This window comes from Tauraco erythrolophus, chromosome 17, assembly GCF_009769465.1.
Source record: "Tauraco erythrolophus isolate bTauEry1 chromosome 17, bTauEry1.pri, whole genome shotgun sequence".
Classification (NCBI taxonomy): domain Eukaryota; kingdom Metazoa; phylum Chordata; class Aves; order Musophagiformes; family Musophagidae; genus Tauraco; species Tauraco erythrolophus.
Window position 1 is genome coordinate 10,405,386 of NC_141481.1, and position 15,136 is coordinate 10,420,521.

At 39.2% G+C, this 15,136-nt stretch overlaps 1 protein-coding gene across 1 annotated transcript in view; it reads right to left on the reverse strand.

Annotated features, from left to right (window-relative positions):
* Positions 1-15,136, reverse strand: part of GNA12 (G protein subunit alpha 12) — a 37,509-nt gene that overhangs the window by 885 nt on the left and 21,488 nt on the right. The window contains 1 exon segment of the mRNA XM_086622037.1: positions 645-695. Coding sequence (XP_086478163.1) covers positions 645-695 — 51 coding nt within the window.

Below are 15,136 nucleotides of genomic sequence, written 5' to 3' on the forward strand. Positions count from 1 at the left end.
TGCCATTTAAGTAGTGTTCAGCAAAGCAGATCACCAAGTCATCATTTTTTTTTTAAATCTAGTTTTTCACAGTTCATTACTCTTACAAAGGACATCTTGCAAGCTTTAGTGGAAATACTTCTTTCAGGTTCACAGTCCATGACCAGTGAGTACAGCAGCATGTTGTGGCCCAGCCCACCCCTGTAGATAGATTTGCTCCTCAGAAGCTTATCATTCTATTTAGGAAAAATCATCTCCCTTCTTTCTCCTCCAAGTCTCCTAACAGATGTTTCCATTACTGATTTTGCATCCTGCAAGTGCTGGTAATTTTTTTTTTTATTTGGTAAGGTTTCATTTTGCTACCTTAAGTAGCACCAACACGAGAAGTGAGATCCAGACACCCTACAGAACGACTGACAAAAGAAAATACGTGCATAGATACAACTTCCATACATAGTATTTGTTGTCTGTCAAAAAAGATGAAGCAAATACTAAGCTTCAGTTTCATAAGGCTGGAGTTTATTGTTTCCAGAGTAAATAACTTTGAAGTTATTTAATGCATTATTATTTAAAAACAAACCAACCAATTAGCATTAATCACAGCACACTCAGCCTTCCGTTATCACTTTGAGCTCTTTTGTTCAGAAAGAGAAGGCATGTCTTACCAGCTGACCGATCCGATCCAGGTTATCCAGGAAGTATTTCACTGATTCACCCTGTGGAAAAGGAAAGAGATGGGAAGTAAGCTTGTTGCTAGGATAGCAAATCCAACTGTGTTTTCACTTTCCAAGAAGTGCCAAGGTCTAACATAGCAGTATCACATGTGGAAGCTTGGACAACATCCTGACACGTTTCAGGAGCTGGAACAATAGAAGCACTGCATAGCTTAATCCACACAAACTGCTGATCAGGAGCGGAGCTGCCGTAATACACCACCAACACGTAGGTAAGGCAGTATGTGTTCAAAAGCAATTCTCTATTAGTTCTAGAAAAATCCGAGTTGAGTAGAGATCTGAATAAATGCTCAAAGCTATCTAGCAAATCTTTAATAACACTTCCTTCTCCTTGTAAAGTCAGTCTTTTGCTTCAGCTGAAAGAATTAGTCTTTATTTCTCCTTGTATCATGAATGGAATTAATTGACACTGGGTGGGAGTAAAAGTGAAACACATTTGTTAGAAGCCAATGCATTTTGTTTAAAATTCATAACAGTGAACAAAAGTATATCCTAGACTGGCTGGCATATCTTTAGAAGAGTGAAATATTTGAGTCACTGACAATTTGTCATAATTTAAGCTAGACTTGCTTGTCAAAAAAATTAAAAAAAAGGAACATTCTGAAGGACCTTCTCTTCTACAGATAGTTTCTCTTTCAGGCTCAAGGGTTTTAATAATGAATTTGCTGATCTTGTACAAATCCTTTAGCAGTTATTGCCTAAATTCTACTCAATATGTTTACAAAGAAAATTTATTCTTGTGTGAAAATGCGTAAGAGGTTTTGTGTTTCATTTTTTTAAATTTTTTTAAACAAGCTTGCTCATGTATCACACTCAAATCGAGTGCCACTTCACACTAGTGGATACAAGAAGCCCTACACATACTTTTTAGAAGTAATAAAATTGTTTCCATATAGATGCAGACTTTACTTCTGGATTTGAAACTATCTTTGGCAGAAGCCCATTCTCCTTCAGACACTTCCCTTGCATTTCTTCAGATGAAGATGATCTGTTCCATAAGAAAGCATTCCTCACTGTTTAGGACACGTGTCTCGCAGTTGTAGCCATGTCACAAGAACGATAAAATGGAAAATCCTGCTGCCTTTCTATAGTTTTAGGCAGCAAAACATATTATATAATCTCAGACCAGGGCCGTGTCAGTAATGACCAAACTGACAGTAGGTGCCCTCACCAATTTCAGTACAAGAACATTCTCAAAAAATCATCTCAGATTCCAACAGCACTATGAATTCTTACACCATACGTTCTCCTCCATATCATAAGCTTGAGACAGCAGAATAAAACGATACCCCTCCAGTACAACTGTAAACAGATGCCAACACAACAGTTCAAACTGAAGAACCAGACTGGAGATGAGAGGATTCAGTGTACTGTACAAGTACATACTTTCAGCACAAGACATAGACAAAAAGGAGCTGTAACTTATTATTTCCTAACATTTAAAACTGGAAATGTCTTCATAAAGGAGAGAGAACATGCATATTTGCAAAAAGCTACCATGTATCACAACAGAGTTACAGTGGATCACTAGCAGAAAAGATGACTTTTTGGGGGGGAAGTTTGCAAAGAACAATTGCTCTAAGAACTTCCTTACGATCATGAATTTTCATAAGGTGAAAGTAATTTCCTGTATTTTTTGGCACTCTGTTGGATGAGAAGAGATATCACAGACCGCATGAATAAGAGAAAAGGTCTTCCTGTACAGCATTAGTCATATTTAGGAGACAGCAGAGCCCAAAAAGAAAAGATCACTGAACCTATAAAGAAACCCCAAGCCCTTCTCTGTCGTGCTTTGTCCTGCACAATGCCTTTAGATGTGCAACAAGGCCGCAAACGGGACATCTCTGATCCAACTTGTTCCTGTTTTCCACCCAGTTGCTTTAAGAGTCCTCGCCGTGTCCGTGCACCCTCCCACGCTGAGGGCAGGAAACAGCTGTACACACGTAAACTGCTGGCACACACACGCAAGTTCACCTGATTTATGGTTTGTGCCTCCCCCATTGCCAGCCCCACACATCAATCAGCTGAACATTTTGCACATTTATAACGTAAGAAAATTATCTGATTAATGAAAAAACAAATACATATTAATTTCTGCAGTGATTTAGGGAAACTAGACCTCTTGAGTTTCTTATACAGCTCTTCATAACATTGCAATTAAGCCAAATAATTCATTCTGGGAAATTTTAAGCAGTAATTGCAAAACACTTGGATAGCTAGGCAGCCGAGTCAGGTTGCTGGAACAGGTGTGAACACCATGTGCATGGTCTGACATCTGAAGTTGCCTGAATATTCTCTTTAGCACAGAATTCAAAGACATCCAGTACTTAAGTCAAAATATCTGTTTCTAGTCAAAACAACAAATCCTTCACAAGCTCCAGAGGGTTTGAAGTTAAGAAAAGCTCAAAACATTAAAGCAGACAAACCTGAAGGGAAGAAAAAAAACCAAAACCACAAAACCAACCTAACAAGAAAACCCAAACCAAAACAAAAAAATCCAAACCCACATCACGCACTCAAAATCCCCTACTTCAAAGACGATTTCCTGATTAAGTTCCCGTGTTATGGCCTAGAGAAGTGCGGATTCAGTTCCTGCTCCAAAGACTTCTCCAGTAACCTTGCTCTACATCTTAGTCTGAGTCACAGAAAAGCTGGTGGCTTCTGGGAAGTGCATGGGGCACTTCAGTTCATCGAGCAGGCAGAACGACTGCGGGGAGCACTGACTTGATGAGTAACTTGTAATTTATTTACACGAGGAAAATATGGAAGCTCCAGGTATTAGGACTATTTTATATTGTATTTTTAATCAGAACAATTCTATTAACTGAACATTCATCTAGCTTTTAATTTTTTCCTTGTCATCTAGGGAGAATAGATCGCAGTATTAATTAGATCTAGAAATTAAGTTTATTTAGCTTTACATTTAGCTGCTCTTGAATGTAATTTTGAATTCCATTGATAATTTAGCATAAATAATAATTTATCTCATGCTTTGGGTATTATACACACATACAAACACACACACACATATATATGTGCGTGTGTATACATATACAGGAAATAAACACATACACAGAGTCTGAATTGTTCATCAAGGTTTCCATTCAAGGCAAATTATTATTGAAATTAAAATTATCAGTTGCCCCTCTCATGTTGAACTATTTTCTTTTCTTGAAGACATTGACCATAAACAAGCTGGTTTGGCTTTTACCGTGCAAATTCCTAGGGTTCCTCCAAAGTTATCTAACCACTCAACTACATTCAAAAGCTGGCTCAGCACTTCAAATCATCTCCTTCTCTAGGTCTTAGCTAGTTATTTCTGGTTCACTAGCATGACTTCCTATAGAAGTGGCAGCAAATATTAGCAATTGATTCATCAGATACTAAAAAAATCTTTACACTTATTGATGACTTCAATTGTACTATTTTAACGGTTCTAGTGAAAAAAAAAAAGTAGTTTTTTGAACACTGCAATCTATTTATCTTTAGGTATTTAAATACAGTGTAATGACATGATGGTGTGTTCACTTAAACAAAAAGCATCCAGGTCAGATGTGTCGATCTTTTACAGGCTGGTGTGTCAAAAAAACCTGGCAGCTCAAGAAACTTCCCCAGATCAACTATGTTCCTAGAAGATTGTTGAGCTTCTGTCTTTTCAGATTTAAAGACTCAAATCTTCTTGTATTTCCATGTTAGTACGCCATTTCCTTTCACAAAAATATTCTCACAATATTCATAAATAAGATTCTTAAAATCTGAAAGACGTTACTTTATTTCAGCTGGCACGATACTTCGATATGAAGCACCATCCTGTCACAGTCACAGCAACATGTGTCAGTGAAGCATGTCTGTACTGACATTTCTTTTTTTTTAATTTTTAATGGATAGTCTATTAGTATATTTCACATTTCTAAAGTTCTATCAACAAAGCCCGAGATGACCATCATCTATTTTGCTGTTGATACAAACCAGCTAGCTATTTTTTTTTTTTCTTTCTTCTCCTCAGTAGTAAATCAAGATGTCAAAATTCTGTCTGCCATCCATGCCCTGTGTTTTCCGGGACAGTGGTGGGGGAAGGAAGAATGACCTCTGAGTTATGAATTTTACGTAAGTCAGATACTCCTTTTTAGTACACAAGAGCATAGTATGGACCATAAGTCTTCCTTAATTTCTTGCTCACCACACAAGAGTTACCACAAACGCTCAGATGATTCATTCTCTCACTGCTAATCTCTTCTCCCTCTGCAATACATATCCTCTGAGTAACAGTTTTGCCAACTGGGACCAAGTGAAGGAATAAGAGATGCTGTTCCCATTGTTCAGCGGGATGAGTCACTGCACATCTGGGAATGGGGGGAATCAAGAAACACAAACAGAAGGCCTAAAATGAGCCCACAAGTTCCACAATGCAGCAGCACTATTGGATTATTTAAAAAAAAAAATTTTTTTTTTTTTAAACTGCCCTATCTGCAGTATAAAGTTCGGTGAAGCCAGAAAAAAAATAGTACAGTTTGCTTCGAAACTGACTGGTGGAGGAGGAAAGGGAGGAAAGGTAAAATGTAAACATAGTCTTGCTTCCTGAAATAGTGCTCTAAAGCTCTTCTTTTATATCCTGGATTATTTTGAACACAGCATTCTCAAGGGGTAAAAGCAACAAAATTAAAAAGAAATATTTATTCTATTTTATTCTCTATATTTGGTACTATATGAATGTCATCTTAACATTAGCACCAAGTAAGTTACCATGAAAATAACTAATTGAATTTAACACCTCTGCCCCTTCATGCTAGGTTCACAGCACATAAGAGATCTCCCTGAAGAACTATTATAACTAATATGGCATCACTCCCTTTGCCATTGATAGCCTCATTGCAGAAAGCAAGCGAGAAACACTTGGGCCAAGTTCCCAAGCAGTATCCATTTCATGAAAATTAATGCACAACAGATCGTATGTAGACTGCTTTAAAATATCCATAGAAACTCAGTAATAAGAAGAAATGATCTCCAAGGCCAGAATTTATCAATTTGTTACTTTAACCCTCAGCCAGTTATTCAAAGTGACAGTTGGTTAGATCATAAGTGATAATGAAACGTCCCATTGTCCCATTCCCTAAAATACAGGCTCATTTCGAACTATTCCTTTTGAAAAGCAGTTCCTCTGCATTCTGCTCTGAACTAGAAGACTTGAAAGGGGACCCTCTGTTCCAAATTGGCTTTTTTCCTTTCCTTGTCCCAAGGCCTTTTTGACATAATATTAATTTAGCCCTTCCTGATCATTCTGCCTCTAGCCGCTAAATTTAGAGCGCACAATTTAAGGTAGACCTGTCAGTCTCGGCTTGTTTCAGATGATGAATTAAACCCCACAGGAAGGAAACATTATACTTCAAGGAAGCATACAGCACAGATCTAACAACATTCCCACCAATACAGCAAAACACATGGAGAAATGGATACTGTAACTACCACAGAGTGCAGCTGAATCTGCAAGGGGAAAGCAAAGGCAGCAGCCATCTGACTGAAGGAACCGTGGTGTTTGTATCCCATCCTCCACTCAGGCGCTGTAAAACAGCAGCAGGGCTGAGAAACACAGAGGAAATCTAGAAGACCCCAGAAACAAGTCTGGGAACCTCCCAGCCTTTAAGCTCCGAGATCTCAAACACAAATGAGATGGACTTAAAGCCTTGACACATAATTTCACGCAAAGTTGGCCTTTCTGTACGGTGCCGTTCCCGTAAGACTATCAAAGACACACACTGACAGACTGCAACACTAATGCTAACTTGCAATGGGATAAAATAACCAGGAGACCGGCCTTGAAAGCGTTGGAGACACTAGGTCAGCCAAGTTTTGGGGTACTGAGATTAGAACCCAAAACCACACGAAAGAGAGACACAGGAATCACTTTTCTTAGTGAGACCTACTGGACACCACAAGCAGGGTAACATCCTGCCACCCAAATCCATATATCCATTGGCAGTGGACATGCAGACACGGCTTCAAATTCTGCACTCGGGTTTTGTCCAAGGGAATTAGTAGTCCTCTACAAACCCTGAAGTCTCATAAGGGGCAACTGCAAACAAAAAAACCCTCCTCCTCGAACCTGTAGGCTCTTCCATCAGAGCACTTCTAAATCTGCACTTCTATTACCCTCACTGGTAACAGGGCACGGATTTACTGCAGCTGAAAGTGTGTTCTCTTCTCTGTGACAGCTGATGAATTAAGTATTATTTTCCAGGGAGACAAACAAGTCTGTGCTTGTTAAGAATTCGCTCAGAAGGATGCTGAAGTAACCTAAATTGCCCTGAAATGCTGATGCCCATTCTACACCGTAATTCTGTTCTAGAGATATTCTACATCCTGTCTGGGCACTGGAATTTATTGACACAAGACAAACATTAGTTTTTCATTCAGTCACCAGTTCTAAGGCAGAGACTAACCACTTCTCCTTATTTAAGCCATACAGAATTCTAACTATCCAATCTCTCTAATGTTATTTAACTTCCTCCTTAACAACAGACTGAGCAACTGGCTCTCATCCAGTGACTCCAGTGCTTATCCAAGTTGCTGCTATCTGTACCCTACAAACATACCAACTACAAAAAAGTACTGTTTGGTTCCAAGCTGCTGCTTCTAAAAAACAAAAAATCTACCTCTTCTTTCTACTGCCTAGTCATACAGTCATATCAGATGTTAAAGTCTGAAAATGTCTTAAAAATTCCTTATTTGCCAGCTCAATACAAACAGGCAATGCAAAAATGTGTTTGTCCAAGTCACGACGGCTTTCTGTAAACTCATCCTACATGACACACTGGCCAGCACACAGATAAAAAAAACAGGTGATAATTATTTATTTAACTTTTCCCAAAAAGTATAGGCTAATCTGAGCTCCCACATCAGTGATAAGAACTGTAGATTGCTGTGACTGAGTGAAATTTTAGCCTTACAGCTAAGAAACACTCTAACAAGAGCAGAGTTTTGTGGTGAATGGCAACTCCTACGTGTGCTAGCTTTCCTGAGCAATGAAATACAGCAACTCTTTCTGAAAGTGCTGCAAGGAAAAAAAAAAAGTTACATTTTTTCCCTGAAATTCTAGGTGTTTCTACATCAACAGGATGTAGAGGAGATAAATTACTCTTGATACTATGTTAACAATTCTGTCCATTTGTCTCAAATATGCACACTAGTAACAAGTGGAAAGGAATTCTCTTTTAACAGACTAGGGCGGGCTCATCCTACACTATAAACTTCAAGAAATAGTAACATAAATCCCTATCGTTTTGATTTTACTCCCACTTACTGTCTCCATCACTGCTATTACTGCTTCAGAGATTTTCCATGACTGGAAGAGAAACAGGTGCAAACAGCAGAGAAAACAGAAAACTGGCCACCCACAAAACACAAAGATGCACAGTGCAATACAAATGGGTTAAGTTACTGCTTTTTTTAATAAAAAAAATTTCTAAAGAAATCCTTAAACAGACTTGAATATTAGTTACAGTGATTTCCCATTTCCTAGCCTTTACTGACGAGCAGGTAGCAAGATTCAAGGAGCAGACGCAAGGGGATATATACCCAATTCATGTGGAGGAATCACAGTTATGTTTAAATAACAATAAAAGTCTGTTTACTGTATCCAACATCAGCAGTGTGCCCAGCTCACACACACTCATCCTGGCACAAATGGACGACAGACCTAGTCATAAGCATCCCATGAAAGGATTCCTTCCTGTTTCCCTGCCAACTAAGTGAATACATTGTCCAAAATTGCTGCCAGAACCCTTTCATCTCAAACACCGGAGGTTCTCCGTGAAGTTGAACTAAGATGCACCAGCTCAACTTCTCATTCCAAGCACAGTTGGCTAAAACACACAAGAGAAGGCAAATGAAAGCAGCAATCTCGCCACAGTTCAAAGAAAGTCCCAAGCTGTAAATGGAAGGATGGATCCAAGATCCTGGCCAATTGCTACCAAATTATCCCATTTATTCTCAGCTGTCAGCTGCCATGTAAAAAAAAAAGGGCATTTCCAACTAACGCATCAGTATTTAGAAGTGACGGGATGTTTTTACAAATCACCAGGAACATGCACAATCACATTATTATGCGACCCCAGTTCGATGCTTTGTTTTCAGCAGCTCAGTATACAAACCCGAAGCTTGCTTTGTTTACAGAAGACATCTGCAGAACTACAGTAGATGTGGACCAAAAAACCCACAAAAACAAACTACCTTATGAATCAATCTAGTCAGCAGTGCTGACTATCTGATCAAGACTAAATCACAAGTTTACCATAGAGTTTCCCTTTCGAATCTTATCAGATCAAGGGATGGGAAATAAGTATCTTAGATCTTGTGGGCTAAAAAAACAGCTAACATCAGCCATGAGAGAATGTTGAGCTTAGATTTTTCCATGGCAGGTGGCCAGCTGGAAAGCTGAGCAACTTGAATGCATTTACAACAGGCATAACCTTGAGTATCTTGCAGAACGATGCTTCTACTCGACTTCCACACCAAAGCATTTGTTGCAGAGTGCCCTAACACTCCACTCTCTGTAGAAACATCAGCTCAGAAATGTTTTACTAAAATTTGTTTATGTTTGTTAAGGTGACTGTAAGGATTAGCGAGTCATTCATCTCTTATAATTTATTTTAAAAAAGACTTTCTCGTTTTGTCTGTATCTATACAACCAAGACATTTTCAGATGCAACACAGACTGAAATGACCATTTTGCAAGATTCAGAAAGCTGCTCGGTATTTGAAAGTTGGGTTTCAGGCAGGAATCAGTCTGAGGTAAAATGCAAGTTAAGTCTTAGTTGCACTCAAGTGTGCTATTTAACAGTTTGATTCCTATAAAACCAAGTGTGTAGGCAGTAGAGTGCAGAAAAAAACAAAGTTCCACCTTGCTTACATTACGCTGAAGTTTTTCACCATGCCCAGTACCTCAGCACTCAACATGCTCAACTACAGAGAACGTAAGGCTTGCAAGTCTGAGGGACTCCTCAAGCCAGTTTCCATGTTTGATTTTCAAAAAAATAATTTGCCCTAGAAACAAAAAACTTCTCCTTTTTCAGTAATTGCTTGGTATTTATTAATTCTAAGAGACTGACCAACTTTGAACTACGAAGCGCACCATTTCTGCCAGTTGTTACTATGCTTGTGTTCCCAGTGACTTCTCGAATCGGGGGAATTTCATGACATACACTAGCTTGCTCTCAGCACTGAGAAGCTACTCGGCGTCTCATGTTCATGTGCTTACACCGAGACTGGTATTGCCTTCTACAAAGTCCGACCTTTATATGCACCCGTAAATCTCCGAGATCACTAGTGATCAAGTTCTCCTATCATAAGCCAAGAACGTGAACGTCATTAGTTCACAGCTGTACTTTGGGTCTGAGAGAGGGTTTCACAAGAAGCGACCACCCTCCCTATAACCTCGTCCCTCCTGCTCCAGTGCCAGTGACAACACTGCATGTTGAGTCCAGCAGACGAGTGACAGTGAACCTCAAACAACCTTTGGTGATCTGAAGTAAATTTCAGTTTCCATTCACAATCAAGTCAAGTTTTTCTGTGATCTGATTTATAGTCATGATGTCAAAACATTTATTAACATCCAGTCACGACATACCAATTATTCCAAATATTCTCTCCCCTACTGAAGGCTGTTTCAGCATGAGTAGAGGGAAAGCTCTTTCAAATGTGCACCTAAATCTTGGCACTACTGATAATTTATTACGAAGATTTCAAAGAATAGAAATTTCTTCTTATTTCTTTTCTGAATTTGTTCTCTTTCAAAACATTCAGGATCGCTTTTCCTGCATTTTTCACTTCAATCCACCCTACCACACAACTCACATCATCACTTTGACTTATGAAACCAAAATTGGAATGGATTTAGCTGAGCTGAAAATTAAAGCTCTTCAGGGTCCTGATTCAATAAAGGATCAAACATCCCTGAGCGAAGACTCAGGAGACGAGACCAGGATGGCAACTGCAGGAACAACAGCTGTATTAACATGCAACTCCATTCTATTTTCATGTGCATATAGAGCCGAGTTCTCTGACAGCCCTTAATCGTTATAAAGCTACTAGCCTGAAGCTCAGGCTTACTAAAAACGACTTACCATGGAGGAAAAAAGCCAGCAAGTAATGTTGAAGTCTTGTATCAAATGGAAAGCTTTATTTTTATTCACCCTCACATGCATCTGCTTTATACAAATTACGCACTATAAGCATCTGAAAAGAAATCTAAAGACGAAGTAAGTGATTTGAAATAAGTCACTTCACTTCCATCCTTAAAGCTTCATCTACACACGTAAATTAATCGAACCACAGTGGAAACTGAAGCGGATTTAACAAACTCCTGCAAGCTGTTGAGCAGACTAGCCTATAAAAAAAAAAATTTTCCTAATTAAAGCCCCAGTCACATCTTGCTGAACTGCAGAGGAGGAAACAGTCCAGCCACGCGGACGGCCATCTGAACTCCTTGCAAGCCAGAATGCATGTGCTGGACTGGGAGGAAGAAGATAGAAAAAGAGGATATAGTAGGTGGTTCTTTTGCCTCCTGCCCACACCTAACATCATTAGTGATTCAGTACTGTGCTCCAACCAGACTGAAACTAGATGAATCAAAGTCTTAAATACGCAGAATTCACAGACGGAATTAAACGGGAAAGAGTTCCATCAATAAACCACCATTTTTTCAGTTTGAGATTTTACTGAGTTTTCCAAAGTAGAATTAAGTGAGTATCAAGGAAAGCACGTCAAATTAAGAGGCTTTGGGGGTGGGGTGGGGAGCAGACCTTCTAAGGACAAACACCAACAGTTTGTTCAGGAATAAAGCCAAGTGAAGCACAAGTCTGCCACAGTCTGAACTGCAGGAATCTGTGTTGTATACAGAGGAGACATTTGAAAGGTGTCAATAAATTACTTCTCAGAGCAACATGTTTTCCAGTTTCTCAAACAGAAAATCTTGCGTGATGTTTCCAAGAAGTTTTCTTCCCTTCCCCCAAACACTAAGTCAATAATAGAGCAAAACAGATTTACTCCATAGAGCTGCTTTAAGTATAGCTGCAAACTAATGAGGAGGTGGACACCATGCTCCCTTTGGCCTTTGTAATGGAAAGCCTGCCCAGCTGGTGCAGGTTCAGGAAAAGGAGAAGCAGAGTATGGAACTAAACTTACTGTTCTCCTTCGAGAAGACAACCACTCTGCTCCTTCCATTAGTGTTCAACTATCACCTGGTCAGTTTGCAGCATGGTCAGCATGGGACCTTGAGAGATCTTCTGGAGCAGTACTGTGTTCAGATGCATTCTTAAGTAATCCAATCCATAAAAACCTTGAATGTTATAGAGCTATCATTTCACAGAAACTCAAAAGTCCTAAGTCAAATACTGTGTTTCTTACTTCCCTCTGCTCACCTCCTCTACACTCAATACCTGTGAAATAGAGCTTTGAACAATATTCAAACACTTTTGATACTCTGATAACTTGGAGCACAAACATTTTAAAAACTAAACAGCATCCTCAAGGTACAGGCGTTTTACTTTAGCATCAGGAAAGATTTACAGAGGAAAGAAACCATTGCTTGGATGAGGGATCAGCCAAAGACATTTGCCATCATTCCCTGGCACGCAGCAGATTAAAGCGACTTGTGATCACTTGCAATGCCAGCTGCTTGTTCCTTCACCAATGCCACAGCATGCCACTGCCTCAGCTGTGCTTACAATCAAGAGGTTGCACACTCTGCCTCAGGCAAGCTTCCCAATTTATAGGAGAGCTTCCAAAAAACCAGTTACACCAACATAAGCAAGAGCATAGTGCAAAGCAGAACTCCCAGAACCACCACTTCCCTGTTGCTCACCATGATTACTCTATCACAGAACTACAGCCCAAGCCAAGCTCCATTCGTGCATGACACACTGAGTACAACACTCCATGTTTTACAGCAGAGCAGGCTTGTTAGGGAGACAGCAGGAGCAGGGGAAGATAACGGAAAAGTATGTTAAATAAGGTTACAATCTTTACAAGAAGTTGTTGCAAAAAGGTTCAAGATTTGGATAGCTGGCAAGAACACAACACAGCCAACTGAGCGAGTTATCGTTACCTGACTATCCCACCTGCGTTCTCCTTTCCAGCTTTCTGCCAGGTCCTGTCTTTGAAAGACCACAGGCTCATTAAACATAACTCACTGTCAGTGTGACAAGTCAAGAACAGCCTCAAATATCTGTTCTCTTAAGTATAAAAATCCAGAAGATATGGCAGTAAGACTTTCTCATAAAAACAGACCTAGGTTTTAATGTTTTGCTTATTTGTTCATCTGTGCTTGTTACTTGCTCTTGATCCTACACAGCTTACTGTAAACTAGGATATTTAGGAAAGCTCAAAAGCATTCATTACCCATTATCCTATTAAATTCAGTGGCCCCTTTGGAAAATCCAAGCTTTAACTACCTACTGTTTTTCGTCAAGGGAACATTTTAGAGAATTTTGAAAGACACCGAGATCACTTTTGCTCACTGTCCCAATTCTAGGTGAAGAGGACAACGTCTGGTACCAATATGAAAGAAAGCTGAATGACTACAGAGCACATACAAATGAGGTGCAAAGGGCTGACTCAAAAAAACCTAAAACTGAACTTTCTGAAACGCATCATCAGCGCTGCTCTTCTGAGCACAGAGTAAGCCATGCCAGGGAGATGGGCTTAATGAAACCATGCACGTCTTCTTTTGCAGTGCCTAGTGTTTTTTTTTTTTGTTTGTTTGTTTGTTTGTTGTTTTTTCCCCCTATTTTCCTGAAACCAGTCATAAAATAGCCAACTGCTAATACAGCGCACAGCAAGTAGCAGAAGTCCTTTTTTCTTCTACACAGCTAAGCTACTCCTTGTTGGATCTTCAAGTAGTGCACTCAGCTTTAATACATCAAAAACTCTGAAACCCTGCGTCATGGGAACACAAATACAACAGGCTCCATTTCAGCTATAACTTTGAGATTGAAGGGTTGAAACAAGCCTGACAAGTGGAGCCCTTCCACTAGAAACAATATTCTTTGCTTGTTTTCAGACCTCAGTGTAAACAGATGAATATTAACATATATGGCTCTGCATAATGCAGGTATTTTGTTGCAGCTAGAGTAAAAGTTGTCCTTGTGCTACCACGGTTTTAATGTATGCATATGCTCATTACTTAGTATATGAGCTCTCTCCTGCTTCCACTAAATTTCAGTAGGAATTCTTTATTTCACTCCCTTAGTCATATAAAAAGAGCGCACCTTTAAATGTACTTAACTTGCTCAGATTTCTGAAATACGTTCTCATTACTGGGAATCTCTACAGACATACTAGTTGCCAATTTTGAAGTCTTGAATTACTGAGATCCATTAGAAACTTTCTGAACACGAAATTAAACAGCCTAATCAAAAGCTAAAGGCAGCTCACTGCATTGGATTTCTCTGCCCAGAACTTTCCTGCACACTAGAAAGGGATAAAGAGATTACTCCAGTGGTTCTTAGCTGCAGTTGGGTACTGGCTCAGACAGCCTGAACTGAAAGTTTCCTTCCTTGTTTCTCACAGCATGTGCCAGCATTTCTTGATGGGAATGCAAAGATTAATTACAGCTGTACTTGCTCTGAACAAATCCTTATATTCAATAAAGTCCTGCAAGATTTAGAGTAGCACTAATTAGGGCTTAGAACAACAGTTCTGCAAAGACAGACATACTATTTTTTCTAATTATTTTATGCATAATAAAATTAAAGCTTCTTTCCAGAAGCAGGGTGGCATTTATTCTCAAGAGTTGGGAGCCAGAAGGACTTTTCCAGTCTAAGAACATTAGATTTGGTGTTTCAGTGCTATTTCTGAAGGTAAGATATCAAACTATAACTGCTACCACATGCATACGGAGAGAGGCAAGGATGAGTACAGTATTCATTCTGTAAATCTGTTGGGACATCCAGACAGTTCTCTAATGGGCTCAATCACTAAGAGATAAAGTTTGTTCTTAATAAAATACACACAAGTAAAAAGAAATCTTTCAACGAGAAAAATGGTAATCACTAGGCAAGATACAAATTCTCATAATGAATTTTCAACATGGGAGCTGTATGTATGAAGTTGTTTCTCTTGTTCACTTTAACTACACCAAAAATACAGTCAAGATTTATTGGCATCTAAGGGCCAAAAGGAAAGACTCCTACAGGCAGCCTTACCCAGCACCATAAAAATACAAGGCTTTTTAATCTACCTCCAAGAATGTCAAAGTTAAACAGTGGGACCACACAAAGTTCCATAGACAGCAGGGCATTAATGAAATGCATTAATGCACTGTACATTTTACAGACTTCAGAGGTGATTTTGCCCTAAGTTTTCGATCTTTAAATAAATAATAATAATAAAAAAAGGAAAAGTTGTGGAGTGCTGGGAATTCACTATAC